Source organism: Phocoena phocoena, chromosome 5, assembly GCF_963924675.1.
Source record: "Phocoena phocoena chromosome 5, mPhoPho1.1, whole genome shotgun sequence".
Taxonomy (NCBI): domain Eukaryota; kingdom Metazoa; phylum Chordata; class Mammalia; order Artiodactyla; family Phocoenidae; genus Phocoena; species Phocoena phocoena.
Genome location: NC_089223.1, coordinates 126,302,499 through 126,328,217, shown reverse-complemented (window position 1 = coordinate 126,328,217; position 25,719 = coordinate 126,302,499). Strand labels below are relative to the sequence as shown.

General features: G+C 35.8%; 1 protein-coding gene across 1 annotated transcript in view; it reads left to right on the top strand.

Moving 5' to 3' along the window:
• SCLT1 (sodium channel and clathrin linker 1) overlaps nt 1-25,719 on the top strand; it is a 199,433-nt gene that overhangs the window by 109,179 nt on the left and 64,535 nt on the right. The window contains 4 exon segments of the mRNA XM_065877281.1: nt 3,192-3,266; nt 5,166-5,311; nt 12,867-13,059; nt 18,569-18,765. Of these exon segments, the coding sequence (XP_065733353.1) occupies nt 3,192-3,266; nt 5,166-5,311; nt 12,867-13,059; nt 18,569-18,765 (611 nt within the window).

Here is a 25,719-nt window from a genome sequence, read left to right as displayed (position 1 = left end):
ACTTTAGTATTCTTAATCTTTAGTGTACTTCTCTGCAAGGACTACAAGCCTTGATGACTCACTGGTTACAAGAAAAAGCCAGACATTGAAAACCAATGCAATATTGTTGCATTTGAATATTAATGTTTTCAAACACAGACTACTGAAGATATGTTTTCTGACTATATAGGTTGTTCACTGGATAAACACCTCTGTGGCATGCTATTCAAGCCACCTTGGGTGTCAGGAAAGGAGCCTTCTGCTGCTCCTGCCAGATGTACTGTGGTCATATCCTGAGGCCTCTGGGTATGGTTCTGGGTAGGGATGACAGTGCCAGATGTTGACAGAGGCTCACGTCCTTGCGAAAGACCTGCTAGTGTTGGAGGGTCTTCGGCACAGGCGAGGGATGGCTGTGGCTCACCGTGTGGACAAGGACACTGGCAGCAGAAGTTCTGGGAAGTATTCCTTGGCCTGAGCCCTCCCAGAGTCTCGATATACCATGTTCTTGGACTGGAAGAATCAACATTGTGAAAATGACTCTACTACCCCAAGCAATCTACAGATTGAATGCAATCCCTGTCAAAGTACCAATGGCATTTTTCACAGAACTAGAACAAAGAGTTTCACAATGTGTATGGAAATAGAAAAGACCCCGAATAGCCAAAGCAATCTTGAGAAAGGAAAACAGAGCTGTAGGACTTAGGCTTCCTGACTTCAGACTATAGTACAAAGCTACAATAATGAAGGCAGTATGGTACTGGCACAAAAACAGAAGTATAGATCAATGGAACAGGATAGAATGCCCAGAGATAAACCCACGTACATATGATCACCTTATCTTTGATAAAGATAATATACAGTGGAGAAGACAACCTCTTCAATAAGTGGTGCTGGGAAAACTGGACAGCTACATGTAAAAGAACGAAGCTACAACACTCCCTAACACCATACACAAAAATAAACTCAAAATGGATTAAAGACCTAAATGTTAGGACAGACACTATAAAACTCTTAGAGGAAAATATAGGCAGAACACTCTATGACATAGATCACAGCAAGATCCTTTTTGACCCACCTCCTAGAGGAATGGAAATAAAAACAAAAGTAAACAAATGGGACCTAATGAAACTTCCAAGTTTTTGCACAGCAAAGGAAACCATAAACAAGACGAAAAGACAGTGCTGAGAATGGGAGAAAATATTTGCCAATGAAGCAGCTGACGAATGATTAATCTCCAAAATATACAAGCAGCTCATCACCTCAATATCAAAAAACAACCCAATCCAAAAATGGGCAGAAGACCGAAATAGACATTTCTCCAAAGAAGATGTACAGCTTGCCAACAAGTACATAAAAGGATGCTCAACATCACTCATCATTAGAGAAATGCAAATCAAAACTACAATGAGGTGTCACCTCAGACCAGTCAGAATGGCCATCATCAAAAAATCTGAAACAATAAACGCTGGAGAGGGTGTGGAGAAAGGGGAACACTCTTGCACTGTTGGTGGGAATGTAAATGGGTACAACCACTGTGGAAAACAGTATGGAGGTTCCTTAAAAAACTACAAATAGAACTACCATATGACCCAGCAATCCTACTACTGTGCACTTACCCTGAGGAAACCATAATTCAAAAAGAGTCATGTACCACAATGTTCACTGCAGCACTCTTTACAATAGCCAGGACACGGAAGCAACCTAAGTGTCCATTGACAGATGAATGGATAAAGAAGATGTGGCGCATATATACAGTGGAATATTACTCAGCCATAAAAAGAAACGAAATGGAGTTATTTGTATTGAGGTGAATGAATGTAGAGACTGTCATACAGAGTGAAGTAAGTCAGAAAGAGAAAAACAAATACCATATGCTAACTCATATATATGGAATCTAAAAAATAAAAGAAACATGGTTCTGAAGAACCTAGGGTCAGGACAGGAATAAAGATGCAGCCTTAGAGAATGGACTTGAGGACACGGGGAGGGGGAAGGGTAAGCTGGGATGAAGTGAGAGAGTGGCATGGACATATATACACCACCAAATGTAAAATAGATAGCTAGTGGGAAGCAGCTGCATAGCACAGGGAGATCACCTTGGTGCTCTGTGTCCACCTAGAGGGGTGGAATAGGGAGAGTGGGAGGGAAACGCAAGAGGGAGGGGATATGGGGATATAGGTATATGTATAACTGATTCACCTTGTTATACAGCTGAAACTAACACACCACTGTAAAGCAATTACACTCCAATAAAGATGTTAAAAAAAATAAAGTTATATATCTTATACACTAACAGTTCTATCTTAATAAAAGATAAATTTAGATTAATAATCTTATTTACAACATAGGTTTAAAGATCTTCATTATAATCAGAGTTCATTAATTTGGGATCATAATTTAGAAGCTTATTTTGAACTTTAAAAACATGTTGTTGTATAGTATTTCTATAAAATAAAGTTATGATAAAGATAATTGAATATTAGCCCTGTACTGTCAGCAAAGCAGGTTCATCCAGCGCATAATAGTAGAAAATAACCACACCCATTCTCAAAAATTAATAGAGAAAAACAGATAGCTGTGAAGAGCCAGTCGTTATAATGATTGTTCTTAGTTTTAGTCTCATTTGCAAAATTTTAAATTTATTGAGTATTGATATGCTTGTTTGATTTTACTGATTAAAACCTTTCGAGTCAGAAATGTTTTATGTTCATGTTAATGAAACATTTTTACTGTGTCCACTGGCTGCTTATAAGTTTTGCCAAAGAAAATTAACTGTTCTAGAATTTATATACCCATGCATCTTTTAGGCCATAGGTTATCCTATGGTGTTGTGTCACTGTCTAGTTCTTTGTTACCTTTTAAAACATGTGGTAAGAGTATATGAAAAGGAAAACTGTAATATGAGAAAGGGGTCTCATTTATTTTTTTCTCCCCAGAATCCCTCAGCCTCTGTTTTCCATCTAGTATGTTTACTTAGAACTTCTTGGCATTCTATGCCAGAGGTGATCTCTGAAATCCTGAGATAGGTAGTTCTTTGAAGATTTGAGTTTTTCATTTTTGTTTTTTTTCCCTAATAATCAATATGGTCCTGCTATACAAATAGGGTAAGTGTGGTATTCTTATTATGAACATATCATCTTCCTTTCTGTTTTTCCCCATTTTTCTTAAGGTTTTACAAATATATTTATTTACACCATGATTTGAATTTATAGGAGTGTGCTGAAAAACAAGGCCAAATTGAACGAGGCATTAGGGAGAAAAAAGCAGTGGAAGAAGAACTAGAAAAGGTAAAGAGAAAAAGGAAAAAATAGCTACCTAAAACCCAACTGCAAGTATTCAGCATTACTGTCTGCTTTCATCATACTATCTACTAGCAACCCCTATATTATAAGTATTCTCCTGGTGAGTGCTTTTATTTGCTTGGAATATTATCAGAATCTGCATTTAAGTACTGGTATTGCCTGTATACATTTCTTAACAAGAGTGGCCACATTATTTGAACTTTTTACTTAAAGGTGTAAATTTTACAAAGTAACTATTCCTTGCTTAGACCTCATCCCAATATTAAATTTTATTTTGTCTTCTTTTTAAATTTTCTGCCAACTCTTATTGGGTGTAGGCCATCTATAAATATAAAAAGTATATATAACCAAAAAAATTATAAAATGCTATGATTTTTACCTTTTTAAAAACACAGATTTTTAATCACAGTTAGGAAAGAATATTTACCCCAGTGACATTTGAGAACGAATATTGCAAGAAGTCTGTAGTTTGAAATTTATTTCTTACTTAGATAACTCTTTTTATTTAGCAGTAAATATCCCACTCTTTTAAAATACCTTGGGGAGAAAAAGAGCTAAATTTGATTCAGCAAATCAAACTGTGTTTTAGGTGCTGCATTAGGAACTTTCATAGAGAGGTTAAGTAATTTACCCAATGTTAAAAAAATAGTAAATGGTAGAGTCAGAGTTTGATTTTCAAAGAAGAGCTATGTGTTATAAAAAAATGTGTTATATCTGTATTATTGATATAAAAGATTATGACAACATCAGATAATAAAAGAGTAATTTACAAAGGAGAATATAGTATATAATCCCATTTGTGGGGGAAGAAAAAAAGAAATATGCATATTATGTTCAGGGTAGGCCATTCATGGTCACCACTCCTACAAGGTTGATCCCTTCTGAGTTTCCCTCTGTTATGGAATAGGACTAGGTTCCATTTAGATTGGACCTGCCATCAGGGTTTGGGATGAATTTTTTAAATATCGCATGGCATAGGTTAAGGAATAGGCTTTATTGGGGAAATGTAAAACCTACAAGACTAAAGGCAACAGGTAAAGAGAAGTCACAGCTTTCTCTTCTCCCAGTTTTCCACAGACAAGTATGCTATAGTCAAAATACTGCTGGTCCTGCAGTATAGGTCTGTATTTTAGTGGCAGGACATTGACATTTTGATACTCTGTCTTTTTGTAGAGCAGGAGTGACAAAGCAGTCTTGTCAGTGCGAGGAAACACAGGTTACTTGGCCAAGCATTCTGGATTGGAGGGTACCTGTGTGTAGGGTGTGTCTGAAAATGTGAACTGCCTAGCACCTGGAGACCTTGCAGTTCATGGGATGCTACAGCCTCTCTGTCATAGGTGGAAGCCCAGTCTCACAGGAAGCAGAGCTTGAATACAACCACTTCTGCTAGGGAAGGGGAAACCCCCATTTCAGCTAGATCGTTGTCTGGTTGACCTAGAGATTCTGGACTCACTTTCAGATAGTTCTACTCATTGCACCACAGTATGTGTCTGTACTTTTGAATATTGCAATACAGAATTGTCTTAAAAGTGGTCATCAAAGAATCAAAGCAGTTGTCTCCAAGTGATAACATTTAGAGTATTTTTTTAGTTTCAGCTATTTTATATTTCTTTCTAGCATTTATTAAAACTATTTGAATAGTATAATGAGCCTGAATAATTTCAAAAAATAAGCAATTACTTTATTTGTCAGTTTTCAGCATTTTATTTTGTAAATGTGAAACAACCAAAATTAATTATTGTTATATTCTAATGTTATAATGGGACAGATGAACACATGATCATGAGTTTTTATTTCTCATCATTTATTTCAGTTTCTAAACTGTATAATTTCTTAAGATAATTTCCTTGTGCAAAGTAATATACATATAAGCCTCTTCTGCAGATTTACCTTGAAGGCAGAATAAATGAAAATGATTACAGAAAACTAGAAGAAATGCACCAAAGATGCCTGGTTGCCGAACGTTCAAAAGATGATCTTCAGCTAAGACTTAAGACAGCAGAAAATAAAATCAAACAACTTGAAATAAAGTAAGTTATTCTTTTGGATTTTCAGAATTCATACAATTTTTGAGATTTTTTAGTTTTTATAGGACTCATAATTATTTCTTGTGTTGAAAAAAGACTTTTTAGCACCAAATAGAATTTCTTTTCAAGATTATTTTTGAAAACTAATTTCTTCAGGAAGAAAAGATACAGTACTGTACCATTTTATTTTAAGTTTCTTGTTTCTGGCAGTTAAATAGGATGTTCATAAGATCATTTTTTTCATACTAACTATGCAGCTATTACAGTAGCTTGCTTATAATTATTGCTTTTATACTCAGTTTAGAGGTATTGAATATTCAGTAATAATCCATCATTTGTATTTATTACATTGTCTATTAAAATGATAGATTTATAATCTGGCCTATCCATTCTGAATATTTCTCTACCTTTTCCCCCCAGAGTATTACTTATTATAGTAAAACTTACTTAAGTTGAATGAAGTTTTGATCTCTGTTACAGAATATGTTTAATAGTTATTTTAAAAGAGGAATTATATCAGCAGTATGGCAGAATAGGAGGTCCCCAGCCCATGTCTCTCCACAGAAACAAATATTTGGCAGGCATCCATAGACAAAAATGCCTTTGTGGGAGCACTGGAATCCAGGTAGGAGGTTGCAAAGCCTTAGTGGAGCCCAAAAATGAGGAGGCAGGCCTGCACACCAGTGACAGGCCCTCCAACTGTGGTCCCATCTATGAACCCAAAGCAGCCCCATCTTCCTGTGGATTTGGCTCCAGCCCTCCTTGCCCAGTCCCGCACCTAGCCTCTTCCCAAGGAACCCTTATAGGTACTCTCAGTAATAGGCCTGCCAACCTCAGACCTGGCTGTGGCCGCCAAAGCATTCCCATTACCCAGCTCCAGTTCCACTCTCCTGCAGCCTGAACATAATGCTGCCCATCCAGGAACCAGCCCAGTAACCTCACGGGAGCACTAATGGACCCATTGGAAGCCACGCCTGACTGTGCCCCTGGTAACAAGTCTGCCAGTGACGGACCAGACTGCACACCCAACAAAAGCCACAAGACATGGATCCAGCCCTGTTCTACCACAGTTTGAGGCAGTCTTACATGGCCAGGGATTCACCCAAGGGACCCAGCAGAAGCCACTCTTGTAGATGCCCCCATTACAGGCCTCAGACCTGACTATGACCCCTGAAGCAGTCTGTGACCCAGCTCTAGTCCCACCCTACCACAGTCCAGAAGCAGTTCTGCCTGCCCATAGGCCAGCCCAGTGAACATGACAGGAGCACCTTAGAATCCTAACAGACACAACACCTGACTGCGCCCCTGGTTACAGGTCTGCCAACCATGGACCTGGCAACAACCACATGACATGGTTTCAGTCCCACTTAGCTGTGATCCCAGAGGCAGTCCCATCAGTTCTGAGACAAGACAGGAGAAGGTCTTTAGCTGCCAGAACCAGTCTAAAGACTGGAAGAGGAGTCTGCTCCTTCAAATGCACAGATAGCAACAAAGAATCAAGCAAACATGACACCACCAAAGAAAACTAATAAGGCTCTAGTAATCAATACAAAACAAATGGAGATCCATGAACTTCTAGACAAAAAATTAAAAATAATTGTCTTAAGGAGCTTAATGAACACAGATGGTCAACTACATGAAATCAGGAGAACAATACATGAACAAAATGAGAAGTTTAACAAAGAAATTGAAACCATAAACGAACCAATCAGAAATCCTAGAGCTGAAGAATACAGTGATTGAACTGAAAAAATTCAACAGAGAGCTTTATCAGCAGACTTGGTCATGCAGAAGAAAAATCAGTAAACTCAAAGACTGGTCATTTGAAATCATGCAGTGAGAAGAAAAGAAAAAAGAATGAAAAAAGAGTGAAGAAAACCTACATGATTTATGAGACATCTTGAAGTGAATCAGTATCCACATTATGAAAATCCTGGAAGGAGCAAAGTATGAGAAAGGGGTAGAAAGTTTATTTAAAGAAATAATAACAGAAAACTTCCCAAATCTGGGGAGAGTAATGAATGAACGTCCAGATCCATGATGACCAAAGAACAACAAATAGAGTGAACATCAAGAGCTTCATTTGACACATTATAATCATAATGTCAAAAGTGAAAGAGAAAAGAATTTGAAAACAGAAAGAGAAAAGGGACTCATCACATACAAGGGATTCCCTCCACCCCTGCATAAAACTATCAATGGATTTCTCAGAAGAAATCTTGCAGGCCAAGAGAGAGTGGCATAATATATTCAAAGTGCTGAAAGAAAAAACTAGGAACCAAGAATACTATACTCAGCAAAGCTCTCCATCAGAAACAAAGTAGAGATAAAAACTTTCCCAGAAAAAAAGAGATCAAAAGGAAGTTCATCACACTAGACTTACTGTACAAGAAATAATAAAGGGAGTTTTTCAAGTTGAAATGAAAGGACACTAATTAGCAATGTAAAAACATGAAAGTATAAACCTTTAGTCGTAAAGATAAGGATATAGTCAAATTCAGAATACTCTAACACTGTAATGGTGGTACATAATCAATTTTAACTCTGGTATAGAAGTTAAAAGATAAATTTTTTGAATAACAGTAGGTACAATAATGTGTCAATGGATATACAGTATAAAAAGTTGTAAATTATACATCAATAACATAAAATGTGAGAGAGCAGAGAAGTAAAATTGTAGAGTTTGTTATGTGATTGAAGTTAAGTTGTTACCAGGTTAAAATAGACTAACTCTAAGATGTTTCATGTAAGCCTCATGCCAATCACAAAGAAAAAATGTGTAATAGGTACACAAACGATAAGGGAATGAAAGCATAGTACAAAAATCAACAAGAAGACAACAAAATAGTAATAAAGGAACCAAGGAACTACAAAACAGAAAACAATTAACAATATGGCAATAGTTATGTCCTTACCTATTAATAATGACTTTTAATGTAAGTGGATTAAATTCTCCAATCAAAATACATAGAGAGGCTCAACGGATTAAAAATCAAGTTCCAGCTATACACTGCCTACCAGGGACTGATTTTAAATATGAGGAAACACATAGACTAACAGTTACAGGATGGCAAAAGATAGTCCATGCAAATAGGTACCCAAAAAATAGCAGGGTGTCTTATATCAAAGTAGACTTTAAGTAAAAAACTGTCACAAGACCAAAGATGGTCATTTTATAATGATAAAAGGGTTAATTTGTCAAGAGAAGATAGCAATCATAACACTATATGCACTCAACATCCGAGCACCTAAGTATAATAAAGCAAATATTAACAACTGAAGGGAGAAATAGAGAGCAAACAATGATACTAAGGAACTTCAATACCTCACTTTCAACAATAGGTAGATCATCCAGACAGAAAATCAATAAGAAAACAGCACATTTGAGCAATGCTAAAGAACAAATAGACCTAACAACATTCTATACAACAGCAACACAGTGCACATTCTTCTCAAGCATGCACAGAACATTCTCCAGAATAGATCATATGATAGGCCACAATGTAAGTCTTAGCAAATTTAAGAAGATTGAAATTATATCAAGTATCTTTTCCAATCACAATGGTATGAAACTGAAATGCAGTAACAGGAGAAAAATTGAAAAATTAACAAATAGGTGGAAATTAAATATCACACTCCTGAGCGACCAGTGGGTCAAAGAAGAAATCAAACAGGAAATCAATAAATATCCTGAGACAAACAAAAATAGAAACAAAATATACCAAACTTATGGGATGCAGCAAAACCAGTTCTTAAAAGAAAGTTTACAGTGATAAATGCCCTACATTAAGAAAAGAAAGATGTCAAATAAACAACCCAACTTTACACCTTAAGGACCTAGAAAAAGAAGGAAAAACTAAGCCCAAAGTTAGGAGAAGGAAGGAAATGACAAAGATTAGAGCAGAAATAGAGAATTTTTTTTAAAAATAGAAAAGATCAACCAAACTAAGACTCGGTGTTTTAAAAAGATAAACAAAATTGACAACCCTGTAACTAGACTAAGAAAAAAGAGAAAAAACTCAATAAATAAAAATCAGAAATAAAAGAGGACACATTACCACTGATACCACACAAATATAAAGGACCATAGGAGACTACTATGAACAATGATATGCCAACAAGTAGGACAACCATGAAGAAATGGATAAATTACTAGAAACATACAACCATACGAGAAATAGAAAATCTGAACAGACCAGTTACTCTTAAGGAGACTGAATCAGTAATCAAAAACCTCCTTGGATTTTTGAAACATTCAGAACCAGATGGCTTCACTGATGAATTCTACCAAACATTTAAAGGTTTAATGCCAGTCCTTCTTAAACTCTTTCATAAAATTGAAAAAGAGAGAACATTTCCAAACTCATTTTACGAAGCCAACATTACTCTGATACCAAAGCAAGACAAAGATACTATAAGAAAATAAAATTACAGGCTAATATTCCTGATGAACATAAATGCAAAAATCCTAAAAAGAAAAATTCAAGAGTGTATTAAAAGGATCATAGTGGGATTAAAATGTAGGATGCAAGGATGCTTTTGACATACACAGATCAATAAATGTGATACAACACCACATTAAAGAATGAGGGATAAAATTCGTATGATCATTTCAATAGATACAGAAAAAGCATTTCATAAAATATAATTCGTAATAAAAACTCTCAACAAATTAGATGTAGAAGAAATGTTCCTCAACATAGGAAAGGCCATATATAACAAGCCCACAACTTAGGTCATACCCAGTGGTAAAAAACTGAAAGTTTTTTTTTAAAGATTGTGAAAAAGACAGGAGTGCCCACTCTTGCCACTTCTATTCAATATAGTACTGTATGTCTTAGAGAAATTAGACAAGAAGAAAATACAAAATGTATCTAAATTGGAAGAGAAGTAAAATTGTCTTTGTTTACAGATGACATGATCCCATATATTAAAAACTGGAGACTCAACCGTAAAGCCATTAGAACAAATACATGAATTTACTAACAACAAACTATATGAAAAAGAGATTAACAATTCCATTTACAATACCACCAAAAAGAATAAAATGCTTAGAATGAATTTATAACCAAGGAAGTGAAAAACCTGTACACTGAAATCTAAAAAACATTGAGGAAGTAAGTTGACAAAGTCACAAATAAATATAAAGATGTGTTTATAAACTGAATGAAACAATAATGTTAAAATGTCCATACTACACAAAGCCATCTATAGATTCAATAAAATCCCTATCAGATTTCCAATGGTGTTTTCACAGAAATAGAAAAAAGTCCTAAAATTCATAATGAACCTCAAAAGACTCTGAATAGCCAAAGCAGTCTGGAGCAAGAACAAAAATCTGGATGCATCACACTTCCTAATTTCAAAATATATTACAAAGCTTTAGTAATCAAAACAGTACAATACTGGCATGAAACAGATGTATAGATTATGGCACAGTAGAGAGTGCAGAAATAAATACACACATTTGTAGTCAATAGATCTTTGACAGGGGTGCCAAGAACACACATGGAGAAAGGATAGTCTGTTCAATAAATGTTGCTGGGAAAACTGGATATCCACACGAAGAAGAAAAATTGGACCCTTATGTCACACCATGTACAAAAATAAGGTTATAATGGATTAAAGGCTTAAATGTATGTTCTGAAACTATAAAATTACTGGAAGAAAACATAGGGAAAAAGCTTCTTGACATTGGTCTTGGCAGCGGTTTTTTTGAATATGACCCCACAAGTACAGGTAACAAAAGCAAAAATAGACCAGTGGAATTACATCAAACTAAGAACTTTCTGCATAGCAAAGAAAACAGTCAACAGAGTGAAGAGACAACCTATGACATAGGAAAACTGTTTGCCAATAATACATCTGATATGGAGTTAATTTCCAAAATACGTAAGAAACTTAACAACTCAAGAGTAAAAAAGAAAAAAAAAAACGAAAAAAGAAAAAAACACATAAATTAGGCAAAAGACCTGAACAGATTTTTCCCAGAAGAAGACTTAGATAGCCAATAGATATATCAAAAGGTATTCATCATCACTTATTATCAGGGAAATGCAAATCAAACCCACAGTGAGGTATTACCTCACATCTGTTAGGATGGCCTTTGTCAAAAGGACAAAAGATAACAAGTGTTGGCAAGAATGTGGAGAAGGGAGAATGCTTCTATGCTGTTGGTGAAAATGTAAATTAGTACAGCCACTATGGAAAACAGTATGAAGGTGCCTCAAAACATTAAAAATAGAACTACCATATAAGCCAACAATCCTATTTCTGGGTATAGATCCAAAGGCAACAAAATCATTGTTTCAAAGAGATATCCGCACTCCCATGTTCACTGCAGTCAGTATTATTGACAATAACCAAGATATGGAAACAACTTAAGTGTCTGTTGACAGAAGAATGGATAAAGGAAAGGTGGTGTGTGTGTGTGTATGTGTACATATGGGGATGGATATATATATATTTTTTCCTCTAAGAATCTCCTCCTTTCTCTATCTTTTTCTTATAAATAATTTGTTGGAAAACTGGGTTGTTAGTATTGTAGAGTTTCCTCTACCTATATGCATATATGTGGTGTCATTTACCTTATTTCCTGCCCCATGCAGTTCCTAAAAACTAACAACTAAATCAAGAGGCTTGATCTGATTCAGCTTTCACTTTTTTTGTAAGAATGCTTTATAAATGGTAATATTTTGGACTCCTGTTTGGAAGCACATAATGTGTCATTGTTTTTGATCTCAGCATCTCTCTGACTTGAGCATTTTTTGAGGATCATTGCCTAGATCCATCATTTCATTAGGAATAAGCCAAGGTTGAGATAGGAAAGAAGGGGCTACAAGTATTATGGGGGTAAAGGACCTTCTATATTCCCTGTGACACCTATTGACCAAGGAATGTTCACAGTATTTGATTATCTGGGATTGAAAAGATGGAAATTTAAAAGATAGGAATAAAAATTAGCAGTATATTGAAACAAGATACATGTCTAGAGGTTGTGTCACTCAATAATCCATTGTTGAGAAAGTTCCAGAAATATAACCTATTTAACCTGTGATAAAACAAGAAGTTTATACAACTAGAAGTTTATAAAAACCGTTTCTAAGACATGTAACAGGAAAATATGAATTGGGTCTTATTATAATTCATAATTTATTGTAGTCAGCTAATGTCTTCCTACAGAGTTGATTGATAATGAAAGGAGTTTTGACTATTACCTACTGTACCTTCCTCACCATTAGCTTTAGTTTGTCCCCTTGAAGTCCTCTTTACACAGTGATTCTCAGTGTTCGTAAAAATTTGAAAGAGGTTTCACATTGACTTTCTAGGTGAGTGATAACAGTTCAGCTTATCTATTCTTAGTTAAGATTGCTTAAATTGAACGTACTTGCCTCGTGTAACGTAACATTGTGAAACCACATAGTTTAAGTCTATAGTGAAGAGAAATGGCTAAGAACAAAGAAAACAGGTCTACAGTATAAAATATAGACAGACTTCTTGACTTCTATTGCATTTCATTAAGTTTAAAGGTTCCTTTTGTTTTGTTTTTTTTATTCAGTTCCTCGGAAGAGATATCACGTTGCCAAGAAATGATTCAGAAACTTCAAAATGTATTGGAGTCTGAGAGAGAGAACTGTGGATTTGTCAGTGAACAAAGGCTGAAACTTCAGCAGGAAAATGAACAGTTACAGAAACAGACTGAGGATTTAAGAAAGATTGCTCTCGAGGCTCAAAAAAAAGCCAAATTAAAGGTGTGTTCAAAACTAGTTAGAATTAAATGTGTACTTGTGAAAATCAAAATATAGAGAATATTTACAGAGACCTAGTAGAACATTTTTAAGGTCTTTTTTTTTTTTTTTGCCTTCTCATCAGATAGCACTAAATCATAATGCAGAGTGTTAGCCAGTCTTTTCTTTATTGTAGAACTTGGCAAGCATACTTGAAAATGATTGCTTTCACTATTCACACACAAAAAAGTTCTTTTCCAACCATGAAATGCACTGATATTCCTGCCAAAGCAATTTAAGCAGTGCTAGCAAAACTATAGATTAGATAACTTCACGGACTGCCGTCCTCTCTTTTCCCTCCATAATAGCCTCTCGAAAATAGAACTCTTAAAACTAGCTATATAGCGGATGGTACGTCAGTATGCTCTGAGAACCCCTCATAGGTAGTCTAAAAATTCCATGACAGGAAGAAAGCAAGGGACAAAAATCTCTGGAAGAAAATTCCCTTTTATTTTCTCTCTCTTTCCCCCCTTCTTTACTCTAATGCTTACATGGTTTGGCAATAGGAACATGATAACCTGTTTGAGGGAGTTTCAAGCACAGGTATCACCATCAACATGTTGCTTGCCTTTCCCCATTCCACGTGACTTTTGTAAAAAGTGGCATTAACTCTTTATGATAAAGCTCTATATTTTCCAGTTTCGTAGTAAGGATATGGGGTGGTAACATTAGTGTTTCACTTTTTTCTTGTTATTATGAGCTCTCATAAGAACTCACATTCCAACCTAATTCATATCAGTGTATATTTATTGAATGCCTCCTTTTGCAAGTATCAAACACTGTGATTATTTATAAAAGCTTGAACTCTGAAAAAGAGACCCTTACATATGCAAAGAAGCTTGTGCTTTGTGCTTTAGACTATGAGAAATCTTTGAAAAACAAAGGGGCAAAGACATACTACCAGACATCAAGACTTGATATAAAGGTATAGTAATTAAGATAGTGTGTAATCTATATAAGAATAATCGACCTGATCAATGGAACAAAATAAAGTCCAGGAACAAACCCACTTTTCATAATCACCTCATTTATAACAAAGGCACCACGGAAGTTCAATAGGGAAAGAATTATCTTTATGACAAATAATGCTAGATCTTTACAATAAATCATGCTAAAATAATAATAGATCAACTGGGTCCATATTTTAAAAATAAACCTTGACCCCTATATCACACCATACATTTAAATTAATTTGAGCTGTCTTGTAGACCTAAATGTGAAATATTAAATGATGGAACTTAAGGAGAAAATCTTCATGACCTTAAGAAAGAATTTCTTAAACAACACAAAGAGAATTGATTATAATGAAAAGATAGATGAATTGGATTTCATTAAAATTAAGATTTTTAAGTCATCCAAAAGAGACACCATTGAGAGAGTGAAAAGTGGAAGAAAGAATTTATAATACATACAACCAAAAAAAAGGATTCATTTCTAGAATATAAAAACTTTCACCAATTAATAAGGAAATAATTAATAAGGAAAAAAACATTTAACAATCAGGAGAAAACAGACACCCCATTTCCAAAAATGGGCAAAAGAATTAAATAGATGCTTTATAAAAGAGAATATATGAAAAAATGTTCAACTTCATTATCTGTCAGGGAAATATAATTAAACCTATAATGAGGTACTACTGCATAGCTACCAGAATGACTAAAATTTTAAAACTGACAATATCAAGTGTTGACAAAGTTGTAAAACAGCTGGTAGTTTCATGTTATTTTGGGGAGTGTAAATTGGTACGACCACCATTTGGCAGTATCTTTTAAAGCTGGACATACATGCATACTATGCCAAATAATAATAATACTGGCTACATACCCAACAGGTATGAGTGCTTGTGTTCATCAAAACATGTGTATAAGAATATCCATAGAAGTCTTAATCATATCAAAACACTGAAAATAACTCAAATGTCCATCAACATGAGATGATATAAATAAACTGTGGTATGTTCATGTATGGGAATAGAAGAAAAAAATGAACTATGTCTATAAGCAATGGTGGGTGAGTCTCACAGACATAATGTTGGACAAAGAAGCCAAGCCAGACATAAAAAAGCTTATAGTCTATTAATTTCATTATATGAAAGTGAAGAATGGACATAATTACCTATAAGGATGGGATCAGAATAATGGTTACATTGTAGATGGGTGAATATTGATTAGAAGGGCATGTGAGAGAGCCTCCTGTGGTACCTAAATCTGGGTTGTGACTCTGGTATGTCAGTATACATGTAAAAGTTGGTTGTATCCTTAAGATTCATGTACTTCATTGTAAGAGAGAGAGAAATAAATCTTGGCAGAGAAAAGTGGGTAGGATTATAGATAGAACAGGAGTGGCTATCGGTTTGATGATTATAGAAGCTGGGTGATAAGCGTATAGAGATTCATTGTAATAGTCTTTCTATTTTGTGTATGCTTGAAAGTTGCCACACTGAAACATTTACATAATTTTTTTTAAAAGTCAATGTACTTCAGTGAAAAAATGTTAAATCTTCATCTTATGTTTTAAATTTCATATGGATTAATAACTAAAAACTATTAATGATGAATTTCCCCACTTGATACTGCACCTGTTCTATCTTTAACCATTCAGGATAGTAACTGATGTTTCTTGGAAAACAAAAAGATGACAGAAAGCTTATCTACCAAAAATGCTCCCTTTGTGCCAAGTCTGCATCTAGCTTAAGAGAAGAATCATTGGTAAATAAGGGACAAAAGTTCTGAACCAACTAGATAGCTGTAATTCTATTTTATGGAGGAGGGCTGTCCGATAAATTTCTCCTTTGTAGCCGATTCCTTCTTTGACAACATAGGAATCTAGTGCTACACTTTGCAGCTTTTCTCCTCCTTGAAAAAGAGTGTGATCTTTCATAGATAAACTGAAAGGAGCCAAAAAGATCAAGACAGTTGGATGTTGAGAGGTCGGTTGGCTGAGAACCTTAACGACTTATTATATGAAGTTTTCATTTGATCTTAAAGCCACTGCTGTCCTTTCTGCCCCAGCTTTCTCTTTTCCTAACTCCTCCTCCCTTCTTTCTGAAAAGGATCTCCATATCTCTGTGGTATGAATACCCCTCATAAAAACATAAAATTAGGAAATGGATAGTTTTTAGCAATCTTGTCTACTTTTGAGTAGTTTTCTGCAGAGGAAGGACACAAAAGAAGAAGGGAAGGAGACCATAAATCCTTTTTCCCAACCCAACATTCTGAATTGAATCATTAGTAGGACTTTTGTTGTTATAGAAGACATGGTTGTTTTGGTCCTTATCCTTCCAACATCAGCGTAGACCTGTCCAGTTTAACAATCGGAATTGCATCAGCTGAAGGATCTGGGGTTTGTTTGAAGACTAAATTTTGATACCAGAAAGCTATCATTTATTCAGTCTACAGATACGTTTTGACATCCTTACTATGATTCAGGTGCTGAAAATGTAATAGTAAACAAAAAAGACATGGTCCCCATCCTTAAAAACTTATTTTCATGGAGGTGGGAAAACTTTAAATGTATCTTTGCAAACTAATAAATGCCCTTTAGGAGAAGCGTAGGGCACTATGAGAGCTTTTTCTAGATAGATGGTAAGAGAATTTCCCTGTAGGATCAATAATTGAGCTGAATTCTAAAAGCTGACTAGAGATAACTAAGATAAGCAGGAGGGGAAAGATTATTCCAGAGAAAGGGAGCAACATGTGAAAAGACCCAAGAATGAGAAGGCATTGTGGCAGAAACAAAGAAAGAGAAGGGAATAGTAGCATAATACAAGCTTGTAGAATTAGAGACAGGTTATCATGAAGGACGGTAGAAAAAGGCTTGTCAAACTGCAAATAGATTTTCCAGTTGGAAATGGGGAGTTAAGTAGGCAGGAAGAGTGCTAAAGCTGTATAGATGCATAGATCAGTTTTTAATACATGTGTGAGAGAGACAGAGACAGAATTAAATACTTCCACTTAAGATGTCAGAACCATGGCTTCTCCAGAGAAAGTGGAGATTGAGGCAGGGAAGGATATTCAATTCTAAATTTGTAGAATTCAGTAATTCAAAAATTGTTTAAATCGAGCAGAGTCACGGAGCTTCAGGAGGCTTGCACAGCAGTAATATAATACACAATTAATAAATCCAAAGTTGTTTTTTCCAGTGCCAGTGTTTATAAAGTCAAATTTCTACTTGTGTACCATTTGAGAAAACAAATTTAAGAGTTTTAGGAAGTTGTTGCATTTAGCAGGGGTAGTGAGGACAGGATGTTTGCAGTTTTCCCCCATGAGCCGTGGGTTTAGCTGTTGCTGAGTTTTCTTTGGTGTTTTTGAATTGGTAAAATCGAGTTCCTTATTCATTCTTTTTTGAGTTTAAAAGCAGCCATATTTAATCAATCACTAGAAGTCATTCCAGCTGTCACCATTTTTAAATCACATTAGAATATCACAAGATAGATATTCTTTATAATATTTCTTTAGTGTAGCAAGATAAAGATGACCTGAGAGTGCACCAAAGAAATTGTTCTTGTAACTATTTAACTATTTCCTCAATTGCCTGAAGTATGGTAATAGGTAGTTTTTCATTCTAGCTGCATACAAAAGCAGACAGTTCACTACATACACTGGGTACTTTAGGACATTAGGGTTAATTCTCTCCCTGAACCCAGCTGAGAAAGCTTTTAGGGTATCCAAAGAGCATTTATTTGTATGTTCATTCTGCATTAAGGTATTTTTACTATAATGACATCAATAACCTAGAAATAACTGAAGACATTTCCATATGAGTTTCTGAAAATCACTGTAGTCTTTTCCTGAAAAACAAAATACATTGTTCATTTATACTGTAACTGAAGTGGTAAAGGAATTCCTGCCCTTTGAAAGACAATCTGAACTTTAGCATGTAAATCAAAAGTGACTTAAGGAACTTCTAAGATGAGCTTCTCATGAGCACATCAGAGTGCTGGGAGGATGGCATACTTGGAGAGGGCGTGGAAGCTCCGCACTCCCCCTACATCCATACCTTGCTCGGTGCGTCTCTTCTATTTGACTGTGCGGAAGTTGTATCCTTTATAATAAACCAATGAACACTTCTTGTGTTTTAAAAACATAAATAGCTTCCGTTTAAACCCAACTCTCAGTTACTGAGAGCATGAGTATTTTCTATGGATTCTGGCAAGAAAAGTAAAAGTAGATGATGAGAGCAGCTTTATTTCAGATAGTATACTTTTTTCCTACTGGCATTTAAGGTGTTGGGGAAAGTGGTGAAAAATTTGTAGTCCATCATAATTCTGGTTTCATTAAATTTATGTTATAAAATAGCATAAGTCTTCATCTGTGATGGAGACAAATTATAAACTTAATTTTTATATCGGTTTCTCATCCAAATATTTCTATGCCGCAAACACAAAAAAAGATTCCTTTTGTATATATCATTGATCAGTATATCTCCTAGAAAAACAGAGAAGAAAAAATACTGTGTTCATTTTATTCCTTAGATCAGTACGATGGAGCATGAATTTTCAATAAAGGAACATGGGTTTGAAGTTCAGTTAAGAGAGATGGAAGACAGTAATCGAAATTCCACGGTTGAACTGAGGCATCTCTTAGCAACTCAGCAGAAGGCAGCCTGTAGGTGGAAAGAAGAAATGAAGAAACTCACTGAGAGTGCGGAAATTAGAATCAGTAGTCTAAAGTAAGTCCACTATTAATTGTTTGATACATTTTACAGAAGAAATTATTTAACTTTTAGTTTAATGTTCTTGCCATAATCTTTTTTGTAAAAATGTATAAATCTGGACCTTGTACTTACATATTTTATTCAGCAAATATTTATTAAACTACTGTGAAAAATATTCAGCATTATAAACCAAACTATTACTGTTTGTTTTATAAATTTTATGCATACTTCAGAAAATACAATGATTTTTGTTGGACATAGCAGTTTAGAATCTTAATACTATTTGCATATAGATATAGCATAGTAATGTTCTGTAGTTGCAACAAAATCTATTTGGCCTGCAAAGCCTAAAATATTTGTTCTCTGGCCCTTTAAGAATTTGCTGACCCATGCAGAAAGAACTTGAACATTTATGACGAATGAAATGGGAAGCTATGAAGGGCTTTTAGCAAAATGATATAATCAGGCTTAACTGTTCAACAGGTCATTTTGACTGCTGTGTGATGAATAGACTGGAGAGGGTCAAGGGTAGAAGAAGAGAGAAGGCAAACCAGTACTGTAATAATTCAAGTAAAAAATGATGGTAACTTGGATTAAGTTTTGAAGGACTGAAAATCATTTTTTTAAAAAGTTTGCTTTGGGCCGTGTTAACTATGAGCCACGTAAAAGGCACTTAAGTCAGAATATCAACTTGTTAGTTGGATACATAAGTTTGGAGTTCAGGAAAAATATTGCAACAGGAGCAGTATGTTTGGAAATCACTAACATACACATGATTTTTAAAGTCATGGAATGAGAAGGTATAGAAACGAAGTCTGGATAGGGAAATTAAGCTATCCAAGGACTAACTTATGAAAATTAGTTTGGAGAGGTGAAAATTCCACTGAGACTGAGAAAAAATATTGAGACAAACAAGAATCAAGACAGAATGATTAAAAAAAAAATTCAAAAAGAGTAAGCGATAAAAATAGGTGATGTTTACATTTTACAGATAAACTGAGGCTGAGGGAGGTTAAGGAACTTGTTCAAGGTCACATAGCTAACGAAGTGACAGATCCTGGTTTCAAATTTAGGCAGCTCATGTGAAGACAACATAGTCCTAACCATTAAGGTTTGTGGGGTTTTTTTGCATTTTATTATTTTTTTAATTGAAGAATATTTGCTGTACAATATTATATGTTACAGGTATACAATATAGTGATTCACAATATTTAAAGGTTTTATTTAATTTATATAATAGTTATTATAAAATATTAGCTATTTTCCCTGTGTTGTACAATATATCCTTTTACTTATTTTATACCTAATAGTTTGCAACTCTTAATCCACTACCCCTATACTGACCCTCCCCACTTCCCTCTCCCCACTGGTTACCACTAGTTTGTTTTCTATATCTGTGAGCCTGCTTCTTTTTTGTTGTATTCACTAGTTTCTTTTTTATGGCTGAGTAGTATTCCATTGTGTATATACTCCACATCTTTTTTTATCCATTCATCTACTGATAGACACTTAGGTTGCTTCCATGTCTTAGCAATTGTAAATAATGCTGCTATGAACGTTGGAGTGCATGTATCTTTTCAAATTAGTGGTGGGGTTTTTTATCGTATATATACCCAAGGGTGGAATTGCCAGGTCCCATGGTAGTTCTATTTTTAGCTTTTGAGAAACCTCCACACTGTTTTCCACAGTGGGTGCACCAATTTACATTCCCACCAGCAATGTATGAGGGTTCCCTTTTCTCCACATCCTTGCCACCATTTGTTATTTGTGTTCTTTTTGATAGTAGCCATTCTGACATGTATGAGGTGATATTTCATTGTAGTTTTTAGCTGCATTTCCCTGATGATTAGTGATGTTGAACATCTTTTCATGTGCCTGTTGGCAATCTGCATTTCCTCTTTGGAAAAATGTCAGGTAAGCCTGTATCACTATAAACTTCCCTCTTAGACCTTGTTTTGCTGTATCCCATAAGTTTTGGATCGTTGTGTTTTCATTTTCATTTGTCTCTTTTTTATTTCCTCTCTGATTTCTTCAATGATCCATTGCTTGTTTAATAGCATATTGTTTAGCCTGCACATGTTTGTGTTTTTTACAGTTTTTTCCTTGTAGTTAGTTGATTTCTAGTCTCATAGCTTTGTGGTCAGAAAAGATGCTTGATATGATTTCAATTTTCTTAAATTTATCAAGACTTGTTTTCTGGTCTAGCATGTGATCTATCCTGGAGAATGTTCCATTTGCATTTGAAAAGAATGTATTTTGCTGCTTTCAGGTGGAATACTCTATATATATCAATTAAGTTCATTTGGTCTGATGTGTCTTTTAAGGCAAGGATTTCCATATTGATTTTATGTCTGGATGATCTGTCCATTGATGTAAGTGGTGTATCAAAGTCCCCCACTATTTTGTATTACTGTCAGTTTCTCCTTTTATGTTCATTGATATTTGCCTTATGTATTTAGGTGCTCCTATGTTGGGTACATATATATTTACAGTTGTATCTTTTTCTTGATTTTATCCTTTGATCATTATGTATTGTCCTTCTTTGTCTCTTCCAACAGTCTTTATTTTAAAGCCTATTTTATCTGATATAAGTATTGCTACTCTGGGTTTCTTTTGATTTCCATTTGCATGGAATACCTTTTTCCATCCCCTCACTTGCAGTTTGTGCGTGTCTCTAGACCTGAAGTGAGTCTCTTGTAGGCAGCATATATATGGGTCTTTTTTTGTATCCCGTCAGCCACTGTGTGTCTTTTGGTTGGAACATTTAGTCCATTCACATTTAAGGTGATTATTGATATGTATGTTCTTATTGCCATTTTGTTCATTGTTTGGGGCTTATTTTTGTAGGCCTTTTCTTTCCCTTTCTTCTTTTGTTCTCTTGTGACTTTATTACTATCTTTAGTGTTATGTTTGGATTCCTTTTTCTTTTTTTTTTTTTTTTTTTTTTTGTGGTATGCGGGCCTGTCACTGTTGTGGCCTCTCCTGTTGCAGAGCCCAGGCTCCGGACGCGCAGCCTCAGCGGCCACGGCTCACAGGCCCAGCCGCTCTGCGGCATGCTGGATCTTCCCGGACCGGGGCATGAACCCGTGTCCCCTGCATCGGCAGGTGGACTCCCAACCACTGCGCCACCAGGGAAGCCCTCCTTTTTCTTTTTTATGTATATATCTGTTACAGATTTTTGTTTTGCGGTTACCATGAGGTTTTTGTAAAGCAGTATAGGTACTGCTTCATATATAAAGCAGTTTTACATTGTTTTACATTGCCAATCTCTTAATTTCAAATGCATTTTAAAACCCTGCATTTGTACTGTCTTCCCTTCATGATTACTATTTTTGATGTCATATTTTACATCTAATTTTTTTGAGTATCTCTTAACTACTTATTGTGGATATAGATAATTTTACTACTTTTGTCTTTTAACCTTCCTACTGGCTTTGTGTGTGGATGATTTCCTAACCTTTACTGTATGTTTGCCTTTACTGGTGAGTTTTCCATTCAGGAATTTTCTTGTTTCTAGTGGTGGCCTTTTCTTTTTCTCCTAGAGAAGTTCCTTTAACATTTATTGGAAAGCTGGTTTGGTGGTGCTGAAGTTTATCTTTTGTTTGTCTTTAAAGCTTTTGATTTCTCTGTCAACCTGAAGGTGAGCCTTGTTGGATATTCTTGGTTGTAGGCTTTTTCCTTTCATCACTTTAAATATATAGTGCCACGCCCTACTCACCTGCAGAGTTTCTGCTGAAAAGTCAGCTGATAGCCTTATGGGCATTCCCTTGTATGTTATTTGTTTCTTTTCCCTTGCTGCTTTTAATATTCTCTCTTTATCTTTAATTCTTGTCATTTTAATTACAGTGTTCTTGGTATGTTCTTTTTGGGACTCTCTGCACTTCCTGGACTTGGGGGACTGTTTCCTTTCCCATCCCAGGTTAGGGGAATTTTCATCTGTTATGACTTCTGATATTTTCTCAGGCCTTTTCTCTCACTATTCTTCTTGGGACCCCTGAAATGCTAATATTACTGTGCTTAATGTTGTCCCAGAGGTCTCTTAAACTGTCCTCATTTGTTTTCATTCTTTTTTCTTTTTCTGTTCAGTGGCAGTGATTTCCACTACTCTGTCTTCTAGCTCACTGATCCGTTGCTCTTCATCACTTAGTCTCCTGTTGATTCTTTATAGTGTATTTTTCGTTTCAGTTGTTGTAGTCTTCATCTCTGGTTGTCTGTTCCTCATATTTTCTAACTCTTTGTTACAAACTACTAACTTCTTGCTCTGTGCATCCATTTTTCTCCCAAGTTCTTTGATCGTCTTTATGATCATTACTTTGAACTCTTTCTCGGGTAAATTGCCTATCTCCACTTTACTTATTTCTTCTTCCAGGATTTTATCTCTTCCTTCGCCTGGAACATATTCCTCTGCTGCCTCATTTTGCCTAAGCTGCTATTCATATTATTCGTATTTTTATGTATGTGGTAGGTTAGTTATGCTTCTCAATCTTGGAGAAGTGGCCTTTTGTAGGAAATGTCCTATGTGTCCCAGCAGCATACTCCCCTCTTGTTGCCCAAGCTATACATTCAATGGGTTCCCCCTAAGAGGTCTGTGTGTGTCCTTGTGTTGTGGCAGGCTGACCATGTGGGCAGTCTGGTAGGCTTGTTGTCCCCTAGCCTGGTTGGTTGCCAGGCCCTACCTTGTGCAGATGCTGCTGGCTACTGGTTAGTGAGACCTGGTCACGAAGCAGCTCGCTGCAGAACCCTAGGGGGCCCTGGGCTAGTGCTGGCTCGCTGGTGGGCAGCGTCAGTGTCTAGAAGACTCCAGGCTGTTGCTTGCCCACTGGTTGGTGATGCCAGGTCCTGGGGTTAATGCTGTACCAGTGGCAGGCAGAGCCAGGTCCTGGAGTCTGGCTGCAGGGCCCAAGGATCCCAGAGCTGGTGTCATATTGCTGGTGAGCAGGGGCTGGTTCCTGACATAGTTGGTTATGGGGGATTGTGGTGTTCCGAAGCTTGCCTTGGCCTGCTGTGCATGGGCTGGGTGTGAAGGCTACAGGATCATTGTTTTCTTGCATCTGGCGTCTACCTGCTCTGGGTGATGCTGGTTTAGAGGCTTGTGCAGGCTTCCTGGAGGGCAGGGCCAGTGCCTGCTCAGTGGTAGGTGGAGCTGGGTCTTGGTCCTTTGGTGGGCAGAGCCATGTCTAGGCGCAACTGTGGCCTCAGGAAGTCTTTAGGCAGCCTGTCTGCTGATGGATGGGCTGTGTCTCCACCCAGTTAGTTGTTTGGCCTGAGGCATCCCAACACTGGTGCCTACGGGCTGTTTGGTGGTACCAGGTCTTGGCACTAATGAGCTAGAGGGAGGATCTCGAGACAGCAGCCACAAGCATCAGTGTCCACACAGTATATAGCTTCTACATATGGCTGCCACCAGTGTCTATGTCCCCAGGATGAGTCACAGCCATCCCTACCTCTCCAGGAGACTCTCCAAGACGAACAGGTAAGTCTGGCCCAGGCTCCTATCAAATTACTGCTTTTGCCCTGGGTCCTGGTGCACATAAGATTTTGTGTGTGCCCTTTAAGAATGAAGTTTCTAATGAACCTTTCAGTTTGGCACTCTGTGGTTGTCTTGTTAATTATGGTAAGAACAGTTTTGGTGGAATGCTGGAATGAAAATGTATTTAGAATAAGAGAAAAGAAAATGTTTTGCTTCCATTTAATGGTGAAGTAGGAAATTTGGACCTGCCCTCTACCACGACTAAAAAAGTTACATGAATTATAGAAAGCATCTACTAAGAGTGTTAAATAACTAACAAAAAAATTATTACCAGTTTGACTTTATCCCAGGAATGCAAAACTATTAAAGTATTAGAAAATAAATTGATGTTATTTACCACATTAAGTTATTAATTAATTAAAAGAGAAAAGTCATAAGGTCTTCTCAACAGATACAGAAAAAGTATTTGAGAAAATTTAATATCTCTCCATTTATGATTTTCAATATATCTCTTAGCAAACTAGGAATAGAATTTCCTTAATTTTATAAAGGCATCTATTCTAAACATTATTCGTAACAGCAAAATAAAATAAAGTTTTAATAACTTTCCTTTGAAGATTGGGAAGATGACAAAGAAGACCACTGTTACCACTTCTGTTAGTATTTGTCCCAGAAGTCCTAATCAGTGCACTATGGCAAGAAAAAGAAATAAAAGGTAAGGAAAGGAAGGAAGTAAACAGTCATTCTTCACAGACAGCATAACTGTATATGTAGAAAATCTAAAATAATTCATAGACAGAGTATTAGGTGAACATACAAAAATCAATTGTGTTTCTACATACATAGCAGCAACAAACATTTCAAAATAAAACTTTAAAAATAGTAAAATTTACAATGCATCAAAATTTATCAAATACCCACGAATAAATTTAACAAATGAGGTATAAGACTTCTACATGAAAACTATGATATTAAAAGTAATTTTAAAAAAACTTTTTTGAATTTTAAAAAATAAAATAAATAATAAAAATAAACCTAATTAAAGAAGGCCTAAGTAAGTAGAGATCATGTTAATTGATCAGAATACTCAGCATTATAAATTTGTTAACACTCCCCACCCTGACTATATGTAGAGTCAGTGTAACCCCAGTCAAAATACTAGCACATGGAGGAGTATCCAAAACATATTAAGTGAAAAAAAAAAAAAGTAGTATATAGTGTGTATAGTATTCTACCATTGGCAGGGAGGGCATTTGAGTGTGTGTGTGTACATATATATACAAGCATGCTATATATACACTGGGTTCAGACAGACAGACGCACACATACACGCACATTCTGCTTTTTTAAAAAAGAGAAGACAAAAAATAATTTAAATGGTTTTCCATGAGGGGAGAGAAGAGGATAAGGATGAAGGCTAGACTTCTTTAAATGAACCTTGTTGTATAGATTTGTAGGCTTGACTTTGAAACTATATAAATGTTTACATAATGTTTTTT